The sequence below is a fragment of the Macaca thibetana genome, chromosome 11 (genome assembly GCF_024542745.1).
Source record: "Macaca thibetana thibetana isolate TM-01 chromosome 11, ASM2454274v1, whole genome shotgun sequence".
NCBI classification, from domain to species: domain Eukaryota; kingdom Metazoa; phylum Chordata; class Mammalia; order Primates; family Cercopithecidae; genus Macaca; species Macaca thibetana.
In genome coordinates, this window is record NC_065588.1 from 117,444,177 (window position 1) to 117,468,740 (window position 24,564).

Sequence of the window (24,564 nt, forward strand, 5' to 3'; positions counted from 1 at the left end):
TATCAACTGAGAACATAGGAAGTATGGTCCTACCAAGAGATGTCTATTCCAGGTATGATGGAGCCTCAGAAGAGAGCATGACTCTCGTTCAGCTGGTGAATCAGGGAATGGTCCAATAAGCCACAGCTACGGAGATGAAGGTCTGTTGATTTCAGATGCAGCTAGAGGGGGAAGTTGGGCATGACAGAAAAATCTATCAATCTCTGCTATAGTTAAATATTTGAATATTGGATTGTTTGCAGATCTTGTGAAATCAGTGACCTCTGGGTCATGTAGGAACCCAGCATATGCCCACAGGACACAGCTGATCAGAGCAATAGTTCATACCTGAGACCCTGGACTTTCAGACCCTCCCCCAGCCCCCACCAGCCTCTGTCAGTGCCGAGCTGGACAGAACAAACCACATGAGGTTGATCGGGCCTCTACCCCATGGAAAAACACAGAATGGTCATTTTTTGCCTGTACATTCCTGGACAAATAAATTCTCTTTTGGGAGTCTTTTCCTGGCTGGGCTATGTTATATGCCTCAGAGCTGCCCAGATCCGCTAGGAACCCAAATATTTCATTGCATGTGTAGGACAGGCTACTCATTCAGCCCAGGTCAGAGGACTGTTTCATGGGTGTTGGTGGCAGGAATTCTTGGTTGTCTTCAATATCTGGATCCCTGATTTTCGGTGGGGAACATGGTCAGCAGAATAAGGACTGCATTTCCCACCTTCTACTGCAGGTAGGTGTGACCGCATGACTACGCACTGGCCAGTGACCTGCAAGTGGCAGTGACAGATCACATCCTTCAAGGGAGGACCACGCCCCACCTTTCTCCTTCCCTCCTTCTTCCAGGCTTTTTATTTTTTATTTTTATTTATTTATTTATTTTATTATTTGTTTTGTTTTGTTTTGTTTTGTTTTTGAGACGGAGTCTCACACTTTCGCCCAGGCTGGAGTGCAGTGGTGCAATCTCGGCTCACTGCAAGCCCCGCCTCCCGGGCTTACGCCATTCTCCTGCCTCAGCCTCCCAAGTAGCTGGGACTACAGGCGCCTGCCATCACGCCTGGCTAATTTTTTTTTGTATTTTTAGTAGAGACGGGGTTTCACTGTGTTAGCCAGGATGGTCTTGATCTCCTGACCTTGTGATCCGTCCGCCTCGGCCTCCCAAAGTGTTGGGATTACAGGCGTAAGCCACAGCACCCAGCCTATTTATTTATTTTTTGAAATGGAGTCTTGCTCTGTCACTCAGGCCGGAGTGTAGTAGTGTAATCTCGGCTCACTGCAGCCTCTGCCTCCCAGGTTCAAGCGATTCTCCTGCTTCAGCTTCCCAAGTAGCTGGGATTACAGGCACGCACCACCATGCCCGGCTAATTTTTTGTATTTTTAGTAAAGACAGGGTTTCACCATGTAGGCCAGGTGGGCCTCGAACTCCTGACCTCACGTGATCCACCTGCCTCAGCCTCCCAAAGTTCTTCCAGCGTTTTTAGAATTCAGTTCTGGTGGGAACCATTTTGGATCATGCTCATGGGAGTAACACCATAGAGATGGCAGAGCTGGGGTTGGGTCTGGTGGCTCACGCTTATAATCCTGCCACTCTGGGAGGCCGAGATGGAAGGATTGCTTGAGCCCAGGAGTTTGAGACCAGCCTGGGCAACATAGTGAAACCTCATCTTTACAAATAAACTCTTGGCTCAAGTGATCTTCCCGTCTCAGCCTCCCAAGATCTCTGTGCTTCTCGCTGCCCATGGCACAGCTCTTACCAAAACTCCCTCTTTTCACTGGCCTTTTTATTCAGTCAAACCAAATTTCCCTTGGCGCTCTCTCCTGCTCTCTCTCTCGCTCGCTTTTTTTCATACCCACCCCCATTTCTCTTACGCCTGGAACAGTCTCCCACTTAGCATCTGCCTGCCCAGTTCTTTGTCTTCCTTTACAACCCCACCTACCACTTAGTTTCTCTAAGTGGCTAATTAACTGAAAGTTGAATAATTATACCTCTTTCCCCAAAACACATCTCTGAAATCCCACATGCCCCTGAGGTTGTGATCCATGAAGAAAGGTCTCTGACTACCTAATTTTCTTTAAGGGAATTCAATGAGATGACTAATTACAAGCACCATGCCTGGTACGTAATAATGTTCAGTGAACTGCAGCTATTAGTAATGATATGTTAATAATAATAAAATAATAATAGGATATAAGCTCTTAGAAGACAAGGACAGTAGCTCTTCTATGCCAAGGTTCAATAATCCAATATTCAACATTTTTTTTTTTTTTTGAGATGGAGTCTCGCTCTGTTGCCCAGCCTGGAGTGCAGTGGCACAATCTCGGCTCACTGTAACCTCAGCCTCCTGGGTTCAAGCAATTCTCTGCCTCAGCCTCCCAAGTAGCTGGGATTAAAGGCACCTGCCACCAGGCCCGGCTATCACCATCCCCTCTCCTCTTCCTGCAGGTTACCCACCTGCAGGAAGGAGCCAAGGTAGGCAACTCAGAGCCAACCTAGGGCCGAGGTGCCCTCCCTACGCCTTCTTCCCGGGGCTGCCAACGATCCTGAGCTCATCCTCCTGACCTGCAGACCCCTTGGCTCTGGCCCTCACATCCTGCTTGCTGTACCTGCTTTATCCCATGTCACCATCTCCATTCTCCAGCCTTGTGACAATCCTGGTTCCTACCCATTCCATTGGCTTCTCCATTTGGCTTGGAGCTCTGTAGCTGGATTGAGACGACTACTCTGATGAGTGCCATGTCACTGGCTCAACAGAGTGGGCCCAAGTGAGTCAATGTCATTGACATGAAGGTGCTGTCAGTTTGGTGGGGACCAAAGAATGAGACTGTGTTTTAGTTGTGTTCGTTTGAACAATTACACACTTAGGGCTTCTTATGCGGATGCTCAGGGAGAAATATGGAAGACAAGATCTCGTAGAAAACAAGAAGACACGTTGTAAATGAATCAGGCCTCCTGGAGTCCAGGACTAGGGAGGAACTCTCTATTGTGGATCACTCGAGGGAGTCTTGGGGCTGGTGGTCTTCAGGCCAAAGCCCCATAACTCAGCTCCTCTCTTCCTTACCTCAGTCTCTCTGCTTCCGTTTTTTGTCTCATGTCCTAAATGTCCAACTATTCAGCATAACTGTATTCTGCTTCCCCTCTCTATCCTCTGTAGCAAAACACACTGTTGGAATTACATTTTTATTTTTATGTTTATTTTTTTAAGACAGAGTGTCACTCATTCCCTAGGCTGGAGTGCAGTGGTGTGATCTCGGCTCACTGCAACCTCCACCTCCCAGATTCAAGTGATCCCCCTGCCTCAGCCTTCTGAGTAGCTGGGACTACAGGTGCCTACCACCCTGCCCAGTTATTTTTTGTATTTTTAGTAGAGACGGGATTTCACCATGTTGGCTAGGCTGGTCTCGAACCCCTGACCTCAGATGATCTGCCTGCCTTGGCCTCCCTAAATGTTGGGATTACAGGCATGAGCCACTGCGCCCAGCTGGAATTAAATTAATAATTTTTATTTCTGCTTTAGCAAGAGAGGCGGTGACTCGCTGATACAAGGAAGATATCTCCCCTTCCAAGGGTGATGTATTTAGCTTTTGGGTTAAAAAGGAGATGCTGTCAGGCACGTGTGGCTATCCTGGGAGATTACATGAAAACACAGGGGAAGTGCTCTTTGTGTTAGAAGAAAAAAGAAAAAACAAAACTTGTTTCCTCAAAAACTTAAACACAGAATTACCACACGACCCAGCAATTCTACTACAGGCCATATCGCCACAAAGAATTGAAAGCAGGAACATGAACAGGAGTCTGTAGAACCATGTTTATATCAGCATTATCCACAGTAGCCAAAAAAGTGGAAAGAAACTGAATGTTCATCAACAGATTAATAGATAAACAAAATGTAGAATATCTGTACAGCAGAATATTATTCAGCCTTTAAAAGAAATGAAATTCTGGGCCAGGCGCAGTGGCTCACGCCCACAATCCCAGCACTTTGGGAGGCTGAGGCAGACAAATTTCTTGAGCCCTGCAACATGATGAAACCCCATCTCTCCCAAAAATACAAAAATTAGCCCAGTGTGGGGGTGCATGCCTATAGTCCCAGCTACTGCAAGGCTGAGGCAGGAGGATCGCTTGAGCCCTGGAGGTCTAGGCTGCAGTGACCTACGATGATGCCACTGCATTCTAACCTGGATGACAAAGTAAGATCTTGTCTCAAAAAAGAAAGAGAGAGAGAGAGGGGAAGGAGGAAGGAAGGAAGGAAGGAAGGAAGGAAGGGAGGGAGGGAGGGAGGGAGGGAGGGAGGGAGGGAGGGAGGGAGGGAGGAAGGAAGGAAGGAAGGAAGGAAGGAAGGAAGGAAGGAAGGAAGGAAGGAAGGAAGGAGCTAGTTCGAGGCAGTCAACCCCCCCATTATTTGAATGAGAGTATCTCTCCTGTGTTAGTTGGACTAAAGGAGAAGCTGCCAGAACTCTCAAGGGGAAGGAGAAAATGGAAGGGAACTGAAGCTTTGGGTCTATAAGGTAGTAGACACCTGAGCCACATTCCAGTACCTTATTCCAGGACCTGTCGATGACCAGGAAGATGCCAGGGAACGGACACCACAGGAAAGATGCCAGGGTGGGTGGCCCATTGTGTGCTGCATCTGCGACTGATCCCAGCGCCCAGGCAGGTTGCCTCCAGCAGGAGGATGTTTACCTGGCTCCGTACTGCAGGGATGCTGTGGTCAGTCTTCTGATCATCACAGAATTCTTTGGCTGTGAGTAAATGAAAGCCCAGTTAAAATGGCTTAAATAATATTTCAGAGAGAAAGAGAGAAAAAGAGCAAGAGAGAGTCCCAAGGTAGGGTGGCTCCTGGGTTAGTTAACTCAGCAGTTCACACCAAGTTCTTTCCATCATTCTGCTCTGCCATGTAGAGCATGTCATTTCAGAAAGGCCATCTCTTCTTGTGTCTGTTTCTTAGGAATTACTCCTTCCTTCTTTCCTTTCCTCCTTCCTTCCTTCCTGGCTTCTTTCCTACTTTCCTTTGTTTCCTCTGTCCTCCCTCCTGCCCTCCCTCCTTCCTTCCTTGATGGGATCTCAGTCTGTCACCCAGGCTGGAGTGCAGTGATGTGCAACCTTGACTCTTGGGCTCAAGTGACCCTCCCACCTCAGCCTCCCAAGCAGCTGGGACTGTAAGTGTGCACCACCCATGCCTGGCTAATTTTTAACATTTTTGTAGATGGGTTTCACCATGTTGCCCAGGCTGATCTTGAACTCCTGATCTCAAGCAATCCTCCCATCTCAGCCTCCCAAAGTGCTGAGATTACAGGTGTGAGCCACTGTGCCCAGCCCGTACATCTTTCTTTAGAAGCCCCCTAACAAGTTTCCTCTCATGTTTCATAGCCATGTACTCATTTTCATATCCATGCCTACACCAGTCACCCACAAGCAGAATAAGACTAACATGAATACTCCTGAATTGGGGATGAAGTTGTCTTTCTCAAGGGTTTCAAACCTGAACAAAATTGGGGATTCTGTTAATAAGGAAAATAGAATGGATTATTTATTTATTTGTTTATTGAGACAGGGTCTCAGCACTCCAGGCTGGAGTGCAGTGGCGTGATCATGGCTCACCTAGACCTCCTGGGCTCAAATGATCCCCGCAACCACCACCCAGCTTCCAGAGTACCTGGGACCTAGGCTCATGCCCACCACACCTGGTTATTTTTTCTATTTTTGGTAGAGAAAAGGGGTCTCGCTATGTTGCCCAGGCTGGTCTCAAACTCCTGGGTTCAAGGGATCCTCCTGCCTCAGCCTCCCAAAGTGCTAGGATTACAGGCATGAGCCACCGTGCCGTACCTATAATGGATTTTGAATGGGCAATTAGGAATGTCTGCTACACCCCTGATACTGACAAGCTCTAAAGATTAATGGACATGTGGGAAGGATTTCAAGCATGTTTCAAGCATGCTTCTATTACCAATTAGCAGGTAGGGATATGACCCAAACTCTGGGTCAAAGGTGGCTCACCTACAGACACTCATTCCAGCCTGTGAGATGGAAAAAAGGAAGAGTGAAGTGTGCTCTTTATCTGTAAGGTCCTGACCTCTGCATACAAAGTTCCCTCTACTTCCTGCCCTCAGTAAGACCTGGCTCTCCTCCCTGACAGTTCTTGAAGCCCTTCCCAGAGGATGGTGGTCCGTCTCCCACCTCCATGGTGTCCTCTATGCTCCGCACCTCTATTTCCAGATCCGTCGTCCTCTATCTTGAGTAAGTGCTGAGGCTCCTGACATCTGCCTGTACCACCTTCTGCGCCTTCTCATTGATGATGCCTACTCATCAATCAATCAATCAACCTTTACTCATGCCTACTCATCAATCAATCAGTCAACTCTTACTCTCAGAGAGCTTTGGCAACTGGCTTATCCTTCTCGCCCCAGTTCCTACTGCCATATTGGTGACTTTAATGAGTCAGGACCTGGCCGAACTCCTGGAGTCCTGTCCCCTCAACTCCTGTCCCTTCTTATTCCAATGACCTTCACCTCCACTCTACTTTAGCCACCATCTCCCTGGACATGTACTGGCCCTCATTTTTTCCTGGAATGAATCTTCCTCTAAAGTCTCACATTTCTCTGATCACAGACTTGTACCTTCTGCTCTTTTGATCATTCCAGCTTAGCAGTTCTTTGAACTCTAGAATCCCTTGGCCCTTCCACTTTCTCCCTCTCAGGACCCTCCTTCCTCCAATTCCTTTCCCATCCACCCTAGATTCATTGATCTTTGCTATACCCAGGCATGGACGTTGTGAACAACTCCCCGACATCCATTCCAACCCAGACGGTTGGTCCACGCCGGTCATGGTCATTCCCTGTCTCTTATCAGGAGCGGAACAGTCATGTGACTCACTTCTAGTACTAGAGGGTAGAGTGAGGTGGGGTAAAGAGGACTCTGGGAAAGATTTTCCCATGAAAGAGACAAAAGAATTGATGATCTTTCCTTCTGAGGATGAACCCAACAACAAGGGTGGCAGTGCAGAGAGACAGAAAGAACCCAGATCCTTGATGATGTTGTCAAGCCACTAAATCAACCCCATCTGAAGTATCTTCCCCCAGGATATCCTAATACATGAAATAATAATTTATTTCATATTCAAGCCAGCTGGAGTCAGGCATTCTGCTACTTTCAGACAAAAGCACCCTAAATAACATAATTTGCAACTTGCAGCAAAAGCCCAGTCCTGGATCAATGTAAATTTCTTTCCATTCTGTCTTTATACCTGTTCTGCTTAGACTGGTGGAGAAAACAATAGTTCCTCAGTCCTCCAGAAACCTCAGACGTCTCTCTACCCATCCACCATTAGGAGAGCCTTTCCCCATCCATCTCCAGTTTTTGTTTAGGGTTGCAGAAGACCTGGGTTGTTATGTGAAATGGCCAGCTGTCTTGACTAGGAAACAGGTATTTTTTAAAGTTCCTGAGGATAGCATGGGTATTTGACTTGGGTAGAGGGGAACAGAGGGGAGATCTTGAGGTTAAAAGAAATCCAGCATTCATAAGAAGGTAGGGTAGTTATACCCAGATTAAGTTGAGTGAACCAAGTCATTCCCAGTGGCTGAGGTGAGTTAGGGGACAAAGAGAAGCTTCCTGCCCCGTGTTGTGGCCTGGCAGGGGTGCAAGCCCCAGGGAAGGGTGACCTATGGGAGAGCAATAGAATCAGCCTTCTGCTCCTGTATCTTGGGCCTGGCTAGTTACTGTCCCAGTAACACATGTCAACACCATAACAAACATAGTAGATACCAATGATGACGCATCTTAAAACTATGTGAACCAGTTGGCAAGTCCTGATGGGTTGCTGAGTGTGGAGGTGGGAGGCGGTTCCTGTTGGTGGGAAGGCCCCAGGCCCCTAGCATAATCTCAGTCACCTAGACTGTTGGCAATAACACATTCATGGTCTCTAATTCTTACCACTACCCCGGAATTCCTGTTTTCCCTGTTGGCTCTCTGCTCCCATTCACCATAGCAACTATTTTGAATCTTCTCGACACTCATCCCACCTCCCACCTGCCTGCCTTCCCTCGCACTCTCAGGCACCCCTGCCTCCCCTTCCTGCCTGCCTCCCTCCCTCCCTCTCTCTCTCTTTTTCTTTCTTTCTTCTTTCTCTCTCTCCCTCTTTCTCTCTCTTTCCTTCCTCCTTCCCTTCTTCCCTCCCTCCCTCCTTCCTTCCTTCTTTCCTTCGAATCTCCTCTATACTCATCCCACCATCCCACCCACCTGCCTGCCCTCTCACTCTCGGGCAACTCTGCCTCCTATTGCTTTTTCTCTCTCTTTCTTTCCTTTCTTTCTCCAGACTGGGGTGCAGTGGTGCAATCATGGCTTACTGCAGCCTTGACCTCCTGGGCTCAGGTGATCCTCCCTCCTTAGCCTCCCAAGTAGCTGGGACTACTCTGCCTCCTATTTCACATAGAAAATTTTTTTTTTAAATTTTCATTTCGTTATGTTGCCCAGGCTGGTCTCAGACTCCTGACCTCAAGTGATACTCCCACCTCAGCTTCCCAAGTAGCTGAGACTACCGGTGTGAGCCACCACACAAGGCTTCACACAAAATAGATGCCATCTATCTGATTGGGACTATCCTTACCTTCCTTGCTTACCCACAACTGTTGTAGCACTGTCCAATTGAGCTTTCTATACTGCTGGGCAAGTTCTGTATATCTTTGCTGTTCAATATGGTAGCCACTAGCTACATGTGGCTATCAAAATATGACTTGTACAGCTGAAAACGTGAATTTTAAATTTTACTTCGTTTTAATTAATTTAAATTGAAGTAGGTGTGAGTGGCTGCCCTATTAGGCAGCACCAGTTTAGCATAACTAAAAGAAAACATTTGTGGATACCAAGGCACTGGGGTTTCTGCTAACCCTCTGACATCACTAGGCAATAGGCTATTGACCAACCATTACAGGAATTCTGAATTAGGTGATGAGAAGGAATTAAGAGAGAGTTAAAAAAAAAAAAAAAAAAGTACATTCAGCAGGGTGCAGTGGCTCACGCCTGTAATCCCAGCACTTTGGGAGGCCGAGGCAAGCAAATCACGAAGTCAGGAGTTCAAGATCAGCCTGGCCAACGTGGTGAAACCTCATCCCTACTAAAAATACCAAAAGAAAAAATTAGCTGGGTGTGGTGGCGTACGCCTGTAATCCCAGCTACTCGGGAGGCTGAAGCAGAATCGCTTGAACCCAGGAGGTGGAGGTTGCAGTGAGCAGAGATCATGCCATTACACTCCAGTCCAGATGACAGAGTGAGACTCCATCTCAAAAAAAAAAAGGAAAAAGAAATTTAAAAAGGCACATTCACTGAGAAATTGCCCTGGAGAAATAGAGAGGAAAAAAATATTGCTTTGGCATGTTGTCTTAGTCGTGGCGGTTATGAAGAAAGAAACCATACAGTGAACCATGGCTGGAACATTGGTTCCATGGTGGTACATGGCTCTGTACACCTGACAGACAAGAAAAGCCTTGTATCATGGCTGCAAAGCCCCACTGATACTGACATGCTCACAGCCTCTGTGGGAGGAAAAATGGAACACCAGCCAGGTAGAGAAGACAGTGAGGTGTCATCATCAGTTGAGTAACTTCAAAGGGCATCCAGTTATCCTTGTTTGCATTTTCTACCTTTCATGCAAAATGTATGCCACACAAACAGATTGGTAACTTGCAGGTCCCATTTTGTGTGGCTGATTTTGCTCACTTTTGGAGACTTTGTTGCTGGGGCAGTCCTGGAGAAATAGCTGAGGGAGCAAACCAGCTGAACACTCATTATTTTCTTAAGCAGTAGATAGCTGCAAAAGCTCCGTTTCTTAAACAGTTTCTTTCAGTCTCTTTACCTGTAGGTATGCTTGTTTGCAAGGACTCCAGATGGCCTGGGGGCTTCAGAACCTTTCGCCAGTTATCAGAGGAAGGTAAAGGCTGCTGGAAACCAGAGCAAACCAGAATCAGGGACTCCTTGTTATCTTTAGACCACTAATATGTCATTATAATACTAAAATTCTCATCCATAAAAGAAAATTGCTATTTTCTTTTTTCTTCTTTTTTTTTTTCTTTTTTTGAGACAGTCTCACTCTGTTGCCCAGGCTGGAGTGCAGTGGTGCAATCTTGGCTCACTGCAACCTCCACCTTCTGGGTTCAAGTGATTCTCCTGTCTCAGCCTCCCGAGTAGCTGGGATTACAGGTGTGTGCCGCCACACCTGGCTAATCTTTGTAGAAAATTGTCATTTTCTACACATGCATCCGGTGAAGAGACCTGTTTATGATTTGCACATCTAAAGTTCCTCCCTGCACAAACATACAAACCTCCCCGCCCCATATCTAACTCCTTAAAATTCCCCAGCTACCCCCAATTTGGGGAGGAGGAGGTGTCTCTGGAGCAAGCGGTCATTCCTTCTCCTTCTCTGGCCAAAGAATAAATCCCGCTTGGCTTCCCCCCGCCCACCCCCCAATTTGTGTGTTCTTTCTTTGCAACTGATACAAAGTAGGGAAAGGAGTCAGTTTACCCATGACAGTTCTATCACATTTTAAATAGTTACACACCTTTGTAAATCTGTAAAGTTTGAGTACATTTTCCTGTCTTCTCTGACCTCCCCTGAAAGAGCAGCCAATTGTTTAAAGATCCTATTTGGAGAAATTTCTTTCTCCCCTGATTTAAATGCTTTTATTACACACTAAGTTCCTACTCTTTTTTTTTTTTTTCTTTTTTTCCATTATTGCATACAGAGTCTCACTCTGTGGCCCAGGCTGGAGTACAGTAACATAATCTTGGCTCAATGCAGCCTTGACCTTCCGGGGTGAAGCGATCCTCCCACTTCAGTCTTTCGACAAGCCGGAACTACAGTTGTACACTCCCACAACTGGCTAATTTTTTTTATTTTTTTGTAGAGACAGGGTTTTGCCATGTTGCCCAGGCTGGCCCCGAACTTCTGGGCTCAAGCAATCCTCCTGCCTTGGCCTCCCAAAGTGCTGAGACTATAGGTGTAAGCCACCGCACCCGGCCTGCACCTATCTTTGTGTTTAATACTTGACTCCACTCTGTTCCAATAATGTATCTGTCAGTACCCTTACTAGAGCTGCTTTAATTACACAGCTTTACCATCACTCTTAATATCTCCTTGGCCACCGGCTTACTTGTGAAGTGTTCATCCTGTGGCCTCTGGGGACTCACTGTCTCCCGGCTTTCCTCTCCTCCTTACTCTGCCTCAGCTTGGTCTCCTTGGTGTTGGTGTCCTTCAGGGATCTGTCTTCGGTCCTCCTCCATATCACTGTGCCCTCTCCCTGGGCAGATCCCTGGCTCCACTCTTGCCCCTTTCGCCCATTTTCCATGGTGCAGCCAGAGTGCTCTGACTGAGCTGCAAATGAGATCATGCCACACCCGTTTATAAACCCATCTATTGTTCTCAGAGTAAATTCCAGACAGACTCCTTAACACCAGCACCTAAGGCTGGGCGAGATTCAGGTGCAAGTAGTTTGTTTCGGAGGTGAGCCAGGAAGAGGAGTGGGGAAGTGAGACCCGGAAGGGAAGGCAGCCAACACAGGAAACATTAAAGAGCAGGTCACCAGGCTGGACGTAGTGGCTCACACCTGTAATCCCGGCACTTTGGGAGGCTGAGGCGAGTGGGTCACCTGAGGTCGGCAGTTCTAGACCAGCCTGGGCAACATAGTGAAACCCCAACTCTACTAAAAATACAAAAATTAGCCGGGAGTGGTGGCACGTGCCTGTAGTCCCTGCTACTCAGGAGGCTGAGGCAAGAGAAGCACTTGAACCCAGGAGGCAGAGGTTGCAGTGAGCCATGATTGCACCACTGCACTCCAGCCTGGGCCACAGAGCAAGCCTCTATCTCAAAAAAATAAATAAAATTAATAAATTAATTAAAGAGCCGGTCACGGCTGTGGGCGTCTGGGCTCAGTCCCCCTCAGGCCCTCTGGAGACGGCCTAGACGTGTATCAGAGTTGTCCCACCTTGGGGAGGAATTGGGGTATTTAACCAGCAGTCCCTCAGCCTTGGAGCCTCTATTCTCTGAGAGTCACATTCTCTCTCTCTCTCTCCTCCCCTCTCTCTCTCTCCCAATCACCTTCCTTTTTTTCCTCCCTCCCTTCTCCCCTCACGGACGCTGGCCCTTGACGCCATATTTGATTATAGCCCCACCCACAGCTATAGCTGATTGGACCAGGGATAAACAATTAGGCCAATCAGAGTCATTTCTCTTGAGTCCTTGAGTTCTGGAACTGGCTGGGCAGGGGGTCTGGGCTTGCATTTGAACTGCGGAACTTAACTTGGAGAGCATTGCGGAACCACGTGCCCTGGGAGAAACAGAGGAAGTCCGTGTTTAGAGACTCGCAATGGGCACACAGAGAGACAAAGAGAGGCGGGCTTCAGACAAACTGAAAGAGCAATCTCGGCACAGGACGGTTTAGTTTCTGATTCTATTAATAGGTTCTCATAAGGTTGGGCACATTTCCTGCACTGGCAGTCTGTCAGATAAGTGTTTCCTCAAAAAAAAAAAAAAAGGCCTCCCTTGCCTGCTGAAGAATGTCACTTGATTTTCTGTAAATTGTAAACACACCCACACACTCACACAACTAAGAAATCCACCATTCAATCCCCAATTTTTATTTATTTATTTATTTATTTATTTGGTAACTTTACATTGTTTCCATCACGAGGTCAGAACATTTCATTGCTGCTGTGAGACTCTCCAGAGTTCTCATTAAAGAGTTCAAGACAGTGGCCGTTCCGTTAGCCTCGATCTCTGAGTGATTACAGAGAGCAGAGCCTTCTGGGAGACCCATGATGGACATAGAGTGTGAGTGAGAATTAATTCATCACTGCTATAAGCCATGAGATACTGAGAGTGCTTTGTCATTGCAGCATAACCTGTCCTATCGTAATAGAATCATAAAAAGTGCTGAGAAACAATTTGCTGGACATGGGACCCAGGAAAGTCATGGAAACCAAGGGGAAAAAACTAGTCCAAGATGCAGAAAGTGGCCAGTGATGTTGAATGCATCCAAGAGATCAAGTAAAATAAGGAATAAAATATATCCACCGAGTCTGGCAACTGAGAAGTCTTTGGTAACCTCGTTGAGAACAGAATCCGTGGAGTGGTGGAGGTGGCAGTGGTGAAATAGCGGACAAGGGCTGAAGGAGTGGAGAGGGGAGAGCATGAGGGACCAGTGCAAGAGTGCAGCAGAAAGACAAGAAAACAGGCCGGGTGTAGTGGCTCACGCCTGTAATCCCAACACTTTGGTAGGCTAAGGCAGGCAGATCGCTTGTGACCAGAAGTTCGAGACCAACCTAGCCAACATGGTGAAACCCCATCTCTACTAAAAACACAAAAATTAGCCGAGTGTGGCGGTGCATGGCTGTAATTGCAGATACTCGGGAGGGTGAGGCACAAGAATCGCTTGAACCCAGGAGGCAGGGGTTGCAGTGACCCAAAATCTTGCCACTGCACTACAACCTGAGCAACAGAGGGAGACTCCATCTCAAAAAAAAAAAAAAAAAAAAAAGAAGAAAAGAAAAGAAAAAGAAAAAAGAAGAAAGACAAGAAAATAGATGTCTTTGAGTGGTAGCAAGAGCAACGCTGAAGTGATTTGCCTATTCTGGACATTTCCTATAAATGGAGTCATAAAAGATGTATCCTTTTGTGTCTGGCTTCTTTCACTTAGCGTAATGTTTTCAAGGTTCATCCATATTGGAGCATGGGTCAGTGTTTCATTCCTTTTCATGACTGAATAATATTCGCTTGTATGGACTTTTGTCCTTTTGTGTATCCATCCATCAGTGGATGGACATTTGACTTGTCTGCCTGTTCACTGCTATATCTACTATTCCCGGTGCTCTTGGGAATAAGTGAATGAATGAGTGAATGAAGAGCATAAACAGAGCTGTCCAAGGTCACAGAGCTGGTAAAATGTGAAGCCAGGATTGGAAGCCAGGCCATTAGTCCCCTAGAGCCTATGTTCTAAGCATCAGGCTTTACCTACAAATCCCCTCTTTTTACAGATGAAGATGGCCGTATCACTCAGATTCCCAGCGGGAAAGCAATGGCATACTCAGGTGGGGTAACTAATGATGGAACCATCTACAAAGGTGTGGACAGAGTTAAGAAAAAGCAATAGGGGATAGTGAGCTGCCTGGGGCTGGCAAGAGTAGGGAGCCCTTACCACTCTCAGGACTAAAGGAGGGAGTGGTGCCCAGAAGCCCCGCCTATATGCAACTGAGAAGGGCAGGGCCAGGGAGTCACGTCCATCCTCACTGCTCTCCAGTCTCCTGAACTAGAAGCCAGAGGGTGAGGGGAACCCTGATGCAGTTTGTATGGGTGGGAAAGTACGATAAGTTTAGACTGAAAAACTAAAAATCTACCCGGCCACTTAGCAGGCTGGAATAACAGAAATAGATCAAGCCAGCTGTAAAGACAACAGGGAACAGTATTTCTCTGTAGCTGTCAAGTGATAATACAACCCAGCATCTTTGAGTGACTGCTGAAACATTGTCCTTTAAAATCAGACACCTTCAGAAACTTTGCTGTTTGAAATTACATGACCAAGACTGAAATATTCCAATTTTGCCTGGAGGATCTAAGTCATCTTGACACAGGGAAGCAGCCTCAATTTACAACTCAGGAGCAGAGCTTCAGATAAAGAGTTTCTGGACACATTTGACATTTATCTTAGCTATGTTGCTTCCTAGGAAGCAGGGCCCTGGGTCCTCTTTGCAATCCAGACTTGACGTTGACTGCTTTGTACAAACCTGTTGTGCTCGTAGTCTATCAAAACATGGCTTCATTTAGATTTTATCTAAACTCCACTTTCCTCGGAATCCTATAATAAATCGCTGTCTCCCTTTGTTTGGTGATGTGCTGTAGCTCTTCTGGTGGGTGGTGTCCCTCACTGAATAGGTCAATAAACCTAACTTTGTTGGACTGCCACTGTGTCCCTGGTGATCTTCAGCTGATTCAGGTCTAGGTCATGGGTTGACCTTCCGGGGTGCAGAGCAGGGTGGAGAGTAACTCAGAGGGTCAAGCACAAAAGATCTGGCAGAAAAATAAAGCCCCTCCACCCCCACCACGCCTACCCCTGCAAATCTGATGTCCCCCACCAACTGCAGACCAGAGTATTATAAGGGGCGGCGGAAGAAGAGAGGGAGATCTTCATTTACTCAGAGCTCCTATACATCAGGGGCTGAATAAAGGGTTGTAGAAATGAATGAATCAATCTCTGAGTGGGGCTTCAGGCAATGGAAAGATCTCAGCCCTTTTCTGAGGCACAATGGAAGCTCCGGGTCTTGTGACATTTGCACGGCTACCCCTTTCTTCCAACAGAAATGAAAACCAAAAAAGTGAAAGGAAAGGGGGGAAAGAGAGAATTCTAAAAATGCCCGTCCTCTGAACACCATCTTTGTGTAGGCATCTGGGGGAGGCCAGCTGGGGCGAGGTCATCTGCCAGCCAGGCCCGTAGGACTTGGCTCTTCTTGTTTATCGCAGCCGCATCTGGGGCAACTGCCAGGGCCCGCCCCAACTCTGCAGTCATTGGAGGAGCTTGAAGTTAAAGGCTCCTGCTAAAAATCAGTACGTTTCATTTTGCAGTTACTGGGAGGGGGCTTGCTGTGGCCCCATCAGGAAGAGTAGAGCTCTGGTCCAGCTCCGCGCAGGGACGGAGCCTGTCACCATGCCGGCCTGCTGCAGCTGCAGTGATGTTTTCCAGTATGAGACGACCAAAGTCACTCGGATCCAGAGCATGAATTATGGCACCATTAAGTGGTTCTTCCACGTGATCGTCTTTTCCTACGTTAGGTAAGTGGGATGTGAGGAGGATCCAGATCTCTGCAGTGGCCGACAGCACAGAAAGCCCCAGGGGGCAGCTTCAGGTGCACAGTCTGAATCTCATATGGTTTTCGAATCTGAGACGTGCTCTCAGCAAGCTGGGCGGGAGGGAGGAAGCAGCAGCAGCAGGCAAGAGGAAACGGTGCCAGGCTGCAGCAGAAGGAAGCCACGGAACGGGCAGGATTCCTGTCTGCTCTACTCCAGGCCCGCCAGGGCGAGCAGGGCAGGGCACGCCTGGGGAAGGTGGGAAAGTGCAGGGCAACACCCTGGATCCCCAGGGAGGAGGCGAGGATCTCAGGGCACACCTGGTGATCATGCTGGCATCTGAGTCACCGTGCTTGGGAGGAATAGCACCAGGCTTGAAAATGTATTATAACTTTAGGTCTTCACCAATGTCAGGAAGGCCCTGATTTTTGGTTTTTGTTTTTTCTAAAAGAAACTTACTGAGATATAATTTATACACCATACAATTTACCCATTTAAAGCGCACCATTTGATGATTTTCAGATTATTCACAGAGTTGTGCAACCATCCCCACAATCAATTTTCATCGACTCAAAAGGAATCCCACACTCCTTGGCCATAATTTCCAACACTGTTCCTCCTCCTTCCCACCCATCAGTTTACTTTCTGCCTGTATGGATTTGCCGATTCTGGACATTTCATATAAAGGGAATCACACAGCCTTTGTGCCTGGCTGTTTGCACTTCGCATGTTTTCAATGCTCATCTATGTTGTAGCCTGTGTTGATACTTCATTCAATTTTTTTTTAAGAGACGGGGTCTCACTATGTGGTCTAGGCTGGCCTCAAACTCCTGGACTCAAGTGATCTGCCTGCCTCGGCCTCCCAAAGTGTCAGGATTACAGGCGTGAGCCATTGCACCTGGCTGATACTTCATTCCTTTTTATGGCTGAGTAATATTCCATTGCATGGATAGACCACTTTTATCTATCCATTCATCCACTGATGGACATTGGGGTTGTGTCCTTTTTTGGCTATTATGAATAATGCCACGCGAACATTTGTGTACAAGGTTTTACACATATATTCTCCTTTCTCTTGATTATGTACCTAAGAATAAAATTGCTGGGTCATACGTTAACTATGCTTCACCTTTGGGGGAAATGTGGAGCTGAATTTCACAGCAGCTGCAGTTTTTTACATCCCCATCAGCAGAGTATGAGAGGTCCAGTTTCTCCACATCCTCACCAATGCTTGTTATCATCTGTCTTTTTGGGTTTTGTTGCTGTTGTTTTGTTTTTGTTTTTGAGATGAAGTCTTGCTCTGTTGCCCAGGCTGGAGTGCAGTGGCGCAATCTCAGCTCAGTGCAACCTCCACCTCCCCGGTTCAAGCGATTCTCCTGCCTCACCCTCCCAAGTAGCTGGAATTACAGGTGTGCGTCACCACTCCTGGCTAATTTTTGTATTTTTGGTAGAGACGTGGTTTCGCCATCTTGGCCAGGCTGGTCTTGAACTCCTGACCTCAAGTGATCCGCCCACCTTGGCCTCCCAAAGTGCTAGGATTATAGGCGTGAGCCACCACGCCTGGCCAGTTGTCTGTCTTTTTTATTATAGCCATGCTAGTGGGTGTGAAGTGGTAGTTCACTGTGGTTGTGATTTGAATTTCCCTGATGGTGAGTGCCTCTTATTTCCTGTGCTGATTGATAATGATGATGGAGGCAGCTTTTATCTATAGACAGTGGCAGTGTAGTTTACTAAGAGTTAGGGTAACTTTTTTCATAATACTGGCTATGTCTTCTGGGCCAAGTCATTAATTTCTCTGAGCCTCAGTTTCTGCATCTGGTCGTAGGGTTGTGACAACCAAAAAAAAAAAAAAAAAAAGGCATGAGCAGCCCTTATCATGATGACTGACATAGGATAACAGCTGGTATCTATTTTTAAAAATAATCTTTCTGAGTCCGGGAGCGGTGGCTCACACCTGTAATCCCAACACTTTGGGAGGCTGAGGCGGGTGGATCATGAAGTCAGGAGTTTGAGACCAGCCTGGCCAATATGGTGAAACCCCGTCTCTACTAAAAATACAAAAATTAGCGGGGCATGGTAGTGGGCGCCTGTAATCCCAGTTACTTGGGAAGCTGAGGCAGGAGAATCGCTTGAACCCGGAGGCGGAGGTTGAAGTGAGCCGAGGTCGAGCCACTGCACTCCAGTGTGGGTGACAGAGCAAGACTTCATCTCAAAGTAATAATAATAATAATCTTTTTGATTATATAATATATATGTATATAAAATACATGTATGTATTTTTATATACATCCTCTGCTCTGACCCTCAAAGTAATCACGTCCAAGTTCAGCATTTGAGATCTGGAAATGTGGATTCAAAAATCCTTCACTTCTTTGAGCCTTGGTTTCATCATCTGTAAAATAGGGAGGATTGTTGATAGGAATATTAAATGAACTAATAAATGCAAAGCTGTTTGAGAAATATATGGCATATAGCAATCCCTGATTGTTAGTTCTTACTATTAATAATGCTATTATTAGGATTATTATTATTTGATTCATATGTTTACCATTCAACAAATATTGAACGGTAAACATATATGCTGGGTTGGGCATGGTGGCCCATGCCTGTAATTCCAGCACTTGGGGAGGCCAAGGCGGACAGGTCACTTGAGGTCAGGAGTTTGAGACCAGCCTGGCCAACGTGGTGGAAACCCCATCTGTATTAAAAATACAAAAATTAGCCAGGCATGGTGGTGGGCGCCTGTAATCCCAGCTACTTGGGAGACTGAGGCAGGATAATCGCTTGAACCCAGGAAGCGCAGGTTGCAATGAGCTGAGATTGTACCACTACACTCCAACCTGAGCCACAGAGCAAGACTCTGTCTCAAAAAATATATATGTAATATATATATAAATAGTATTTTTAGTGGAAACAGGGTTTTGCCATTTCTACTAATTATATATATTTTTAATATATATTTATATATAGTTATATATTTATTTATATTTATATATATCGTTATATATTTATTTATATTTTTATATAGTTATATATAGTTATATATTTATTTATATTTTTATATATTTATATATATATATGTGCTGAAATCTAAAATAAGACATATTACTTAAACCAGCTATCATATGACCAATGGTAAAGAGCATAATTAGTAAATGCCCCCTTCTGCATTAATACATAGATTGCATGTCACACTTTCATGTAGCAGGTGATGGGACTTCCTGACATTCTTGGGCTCAGCATACAGTCTTTTTATTTCTTTCTCTTTTAGAGACAGGGTCTCATTGTGTCGCCCTAGGCTGGAGTGCAGTGGCACGATCACAGCTCACCACAGCCTCAACTTCTCAGGCTCAAGTGACCTCCCGCCTCATCCTCCCAAGTAGCAGGAACCGTAGGCACACGCCATGATGTCTAATTTTTTATCCGTTTTGTAGAGATGGGGGTCTCCGTATGTTGCTCAGGCTGGTCTCAAACTCCTGGCCTCAAGTGATCCTCCTGCTTTGGCCTCCCAAAGTGCTGGGATTATAGGCATGAGCCACTGTGTCGGGCCAGCAATTCCTTTTTCCTTTTTTTTTTGAGATGAGGTCTCACTCTGTCACCTAGGCTGTAGTGCAGTGGTACGATCTCAGCTCACTGCAACCTACGCCTCCCAGGCCCAAGCAATCCTCCCACCTCCGCCTCTCGAGTAGCTGGGACTACAGGTGTACACCACCATGCCCAGCTAATTTTTTGTATTTTTGGTAGAGAGAGTTTCACCATAGTTGTCCAGGCTGGTCTTGAACTCCTGAGCTCAAGCAATCCACCCGCCTTGGCCTCCTAAAGTGCTGGGATTACAGGTGTGAGCCACCATGCCCAGCCTTCAATTTCTTAAAAGTAGATTATTGTATAATAAGAAATTTTCTAAAAACAGATTACTATGAGAACACCTTGTAATGATAAATATTTTTCTTTCACATGGTGAAATCATAACTTACATGTATTTAACTCCCTCAGATTCAGTGATACATGTTCCATGGGGACATGGAGAGAGAGAACAATATAAATAATGCAATGATTCAGCAACCGGGTTCCCTGGAGTAGGTGTGAGACGGGATACTGGCATCTGGGGTTCCGTCCATCAATCTCTGTTCCCACATGCTTTTTAGCGAGCATCTTGCTGCTCTGCTTATTAATCTGGGTACGTATTTTTCAGCCATGTGACCCCTAAAATAAGTCAACTCCTTCATCTTCACCTGGAGCGAAACTGTCAAAACAGCAACTTGTTCTAGGGCTGGAGGCAAAATTGGCTCCAGCGGACCCACTGGGAAGTGGGAGGCATTTGCTATGCTTTGTGGACAATTTAAGGGTTTAAAAGGCCATTTTGATGAGCCATGATTTTCATCTTAAGTGCCAACTTTAGAAGATAACCTTCACCAGCCAGGTGCGGTGGCTCACGCCTGTAATCCCAGCACTTTAGGAGGCCGAGGCGGGCAGATCACGAGGTCAGGAGATCGAGACCATCCTGGCTAACACGGTGAAACCCCGTCTCTACTAAAAATACAAAAAAATTAGCCGGGCATGGTGGCGGGCACCTGTAGTCCCAGCTACTCGGGAGGCTGAGGCAGGAGAATGGCGTGAACCCGGGAGGCAGAGCTTGCAGTGAGCCGAGATCGCGCCACTGCACTCCAGCCTGGGCGACTGAGTGAGACTCCATCTCAAAAAAAGAAGAAGATAACCTTCACATAAACTACTGTTTGTATTTTAAAATATAAAATGGAAGAAAAAACTATCGCCAGCTTTGCTTTTTCCCTCTTGGTTAATGGACTATCTATTAAACATCTCACTAAATGGCCAAATGGAGTCTCACAGTACAGTTTGGGAAATGCTGCCTTAAGTTGCACTGTGAAGCCTTAACTTCATGTAACCATGACTTAGCCATCTGTGAAATGGGTAGACCCATGGGGCAAAGGAATTGGGGAATGTAGTTTGCATCAAGTAGGACCGGTGTGGACCATAGGTGGAAATCCAGACAGGCTCGAGCAATGTTCAGGACACAGCAGCAAGTGACATGTTCTGACCAGGTGTTCCTACTGGGGCTGGAAGGACTAAGAGCCAGGATAAGGAGACAGGGCCTCAGTTATTGAAAATAGGATACAAAGCAGGGACTGGTTATGGGGGAAATTAACCGAGAGGCTGTTCAGCTTCTCTTATTCTCACAACCAAGTTCAGATCTGGAGTCAAAGGCAGGGATGCAGCTACAAGAGGAGTTTGTGTTGGAGGTCTGTGTAGATAGCATGCTAAGCAGGTCTGTGTCAGCCAGGATCATTTAGGCAGTAAGTGACAGAAAGCCAACTTATGTTAACCACAGAGCCTCAAAGGGGAATTTATTGGATCATGTAACTGGGCAGTTGAAGAGATGGTGCGATCCTCGAACATGAATGAAGAGTTCAAACTATGTCATCAGGGCGGATCCCTCTCCCTACAGCCTGGCTCCATTTGCTTCTATTTGGCTTCCTACTTGAACAGCTCTCTACGTAGCAAGATATCCTCACATTCTCTTCTTTTAACAACCTTAGAGGAGTAAACAAGTCTTTCTTGATAGCTCTGCTAGGAAAGTCCCAGGAAAGACTCTGATTGATCAGATGTGAGTTACAGATCCATCCCTGAATCAATCACTGTGGCCATGGCCAAGGTGTCATCCGATTGGCCAGCCTGGGTCACGTGCTGGCTCCCGTGGCAGGAAGTAGGTAGAAGACAAGGGAGCCGTGTGAGCCCTACCTGAACCACATCCAGTGGATTTTCCTTAGGAAGGAAGATTCTGTTACCAGACAAAATGGGAAAAGGAAGTGGGGAGGGTAGGCAGACAAAAATCAGTGATCCATTACAAGGTCTTTCCAAAAACCAGAAATTAGGGATTTCTGAAATCTACTTCTGTAGTCCTGGCTTGTCTCAGCCCTGCAGCTGGGCTGTGGAGACTCTATCTGGGCAATTGCTGAGCTCCTATTCTTACGTTGGCCCCTTCCTCCGTCCCACCAGGAGCCCTGCTCCTCATCTTGGACGTGCTGCTTGGCCTACGGAGGCTGCCAGCTCACCTTGGTACTTTACTACTATTTGGTTTCTTTGACCACCAAGCTGTTGCTTAAACCAAGCCGCCTATGATGGCACCACCTTGGAGAATTCTTTTTTATTTTTATTTTTTATTTTTTGAGACAGGTTATCACTCTGTTTACCGAGACTGGAATGCAGTGGTATGATCTTGGCTCACTGCAGCCTCGACCTCCCGGGCTCAGATGATTTTCCCACCTCAGTCTCCCCAGTAGCTGGGACTATGGGTGCATGCCACTACACCCAGCTAATTTTGTATTTTTAGTAGAGATGGGGTTTCAACATGTGGGCCAGGCTGATCTCGAACTCCTGACCTCAGGTGATCTGCCCACCTCGGCCTCTCAAAGTGCTGAAATTACAGGCATGAGCTACCGCACCCGGCTGGATAATTCTTTCGATTTTATTCTGAGTGGGTTGAGAAGCCATGGGAAGACTTCAAGCAAAGGAATAAACGATGGTTGCATTCTCTTTGGAGGATTTCCCTCTTCCCTGGAGACCAGTCCCCGCAGAAGCTTTTCCAATGGCCACAGAAGACTAAGGAAGATTGAGAGAGGCACAGAAAACAATTCCACTCGGAGCTGCTGCTTCTCCACTGCCCAGTCAGCCTCCACTGGCGCCAACAGTGAGCCTGTGCTGTCATTCCTGGTCCCAGGCTGGCTGTCGCCATGGAGATGGTGCTGCTAGGCTAGTTTGTGGCTGTTAAAATGGAGCTCCTGGCCGAACACCTGTTTCCCAGCGAGTGGCCACAAAGCTGTGAGTCTGGGCCTCTTCCAGCTGAGTCGAAGCGAGCCCAGCACAGAGGCCAGGGAGGCACCAGGCGCCAGGAGCAGCAAATCCAAATCCATCCCAAGCATGGCTCCTCTGACCATCTTTTTTTTTTTTTTTTGAGACAAGAGTCTCCCTGTGTCACCCAGACTGGAGTGCAGTGACACAATCTTGGCTCATTGCAACTCCCACCTCCTGAGTTCAAGCGATTCTCCTGCCTCAGCCTCCCTAATAGGGACTACAAGCACGCACCACCACACCCAGATAATTTTTGTATTTTTAGTGAGATGGGGTTCTGCCATGTTGGCTAGGCTGGTCTTGAACTCCTGGCCTCAAGTGAGCCTCCCGCCTTGACTTCCCAAAATGCTGAGATTACAGGTGTGAGCCACCCTTGCCCGGCCTGCCCTTGACCGTCTTCAGAGAAGTAGAAGCAGGAGGTCTGCCACATTCTCATCCAAACCCTGACACCTGGGTGATGTGCTAGAGCTTGAGGGGGAGGGTCAGAGATAACCCAGTTCGGGAAGTGACCCCGTAGGAGGAGAAGAATCCAACCACGTGACACACAGTATGAAGAGAACAGTAAATGCAAAGATCTGGAAACACAAGAGGAACAGCAAGGACGGCATGTCCCTGAACCTGGGGAGAGAGGAGGGAGCAGCCAGAGCTGAGGGCAGGTTGGCTGAAGAGTTGCAATTTGATTTTCAGTGCCATGGGAAGCCACTGAAAAGTGTTATGCAGAGAAGTGAAAGCATCTGACTCATGTTTCCAGAAGCCTTATGGGTCACTATGCAGAGCATAGAGTGTGGTGGGACAAGAATGATGGTGAGGGACCAGTGAGAATGTTCCTGGAGTCACCAGATGTGAGGAGACAGAGGCTTGGGCTAAAATGGGATGGCAGAGCTGGAGACAGGTGGACAAAGCCGGGATGTATTTCGGAGGCAGAACCGACAGATTTGCTAGGAGGTGAAAGATGACTCTGGGTTCCTGAGGTACGATGATGCCTTTTACCAACTTGAAGAAGACCAAGGAGAGGCTTGAGGACTAACATGGCGCTGTGAAGGAGGCCAGGCAAAGGTGGAGACTGCCGTGAGCTGTGGCTCGGTGACAGACAGACCCTGTCTTAAAATATTTATGTAATAAAAACTAATAATAAATAAAGGACCAGGCGCGGTGGCTCAAGCCTGTAATCCCAACACTTTGAGAGGCTGAGGCAGGCGGATCATCTGAGGTTCGAAGTTCCAGACCAGCCTGGCCAACATGGCGAAATCCTGTCTCTACTAAAAATACAAAAATTAGCCAGGCATGGCCGGGCGCGGTGGCTCACACTTGTAATCCTGGCACTTTGGGAGGCTGAGGTGGGCGGATCACGAGGTCAGGAGATCGAGACCATCCTGGCTAACACGGTGAAACCCCATCTCTACTAAAAATACAAAAAAATTAGCCGGTCGTGGTGGCAGGGGCCTGTAGTCCCAGCTATACTCGGGAGGCTGAGGCAGGAGAATGGCGTGAACCCGGGAGGCGGAGCTTGCAGTGAGCCGAGATCACGCCACAGCACTCCAGCCTGGGCAACAGAGCGAGACTCCGTCTCAAAAAAAAAAAATTAGCCAGGCATGGTGGCACACGCCTGTAATCCCAGCTACTTGGGAGGCTGAGGCAGGAGAATTACTTGAACCCGGCAGGCAGAGGTTGCAGTGAGCCTAAATCGCACCACTGCACTGCCACCTGGGCAACAGAGCAAGACCCTATCTCAAAAATAAATAAATAAATAAATAAAGGATATCAGACAAGCAATTAAAACACCTGCCTACTACCATCTATCCGCATCATTTTTTTCATGTCTAACACCAAAACACCAAAATAGCTGGAAGCACGTCATCTCAAAAGATAAGCATGGTTCTTT

General features: G+C 47.0%; 2 protein-coding genes across 2 annotated transcripts in view; both read left to right on the top strand.

Moving 5' to 3' along the window:
• P2RX4 (purinergic receptor P2X 4) overlaps nucleotides 1-24,564 on the top strand; it is a 341,582-nt gene that overhangs the window by 222,679 nt on the left and 94,339 nt on the right. The window lies entirely within an intron of this gene.
• The window catches only part of P2RX7 (purinergic receptor P2X 7), a 54,837-nt gene continuing 45,810 nt past the window's right edge, over nucleotides 15,538-24,564 (top strand). Inside the window, exon 1 of the mRNA XM_050747985.1 lies at nucleotides 15,538-15,800. Coding sequence (XP_050603942.1) covers nucleotides 15,676-15,800 — 125 coding nt within the window. The 5' untranslated portion in view covers nucleotides 15,538-15,675. The remainder of the gene's footprint in view (nucleotides 15,801-24,564) is intronic.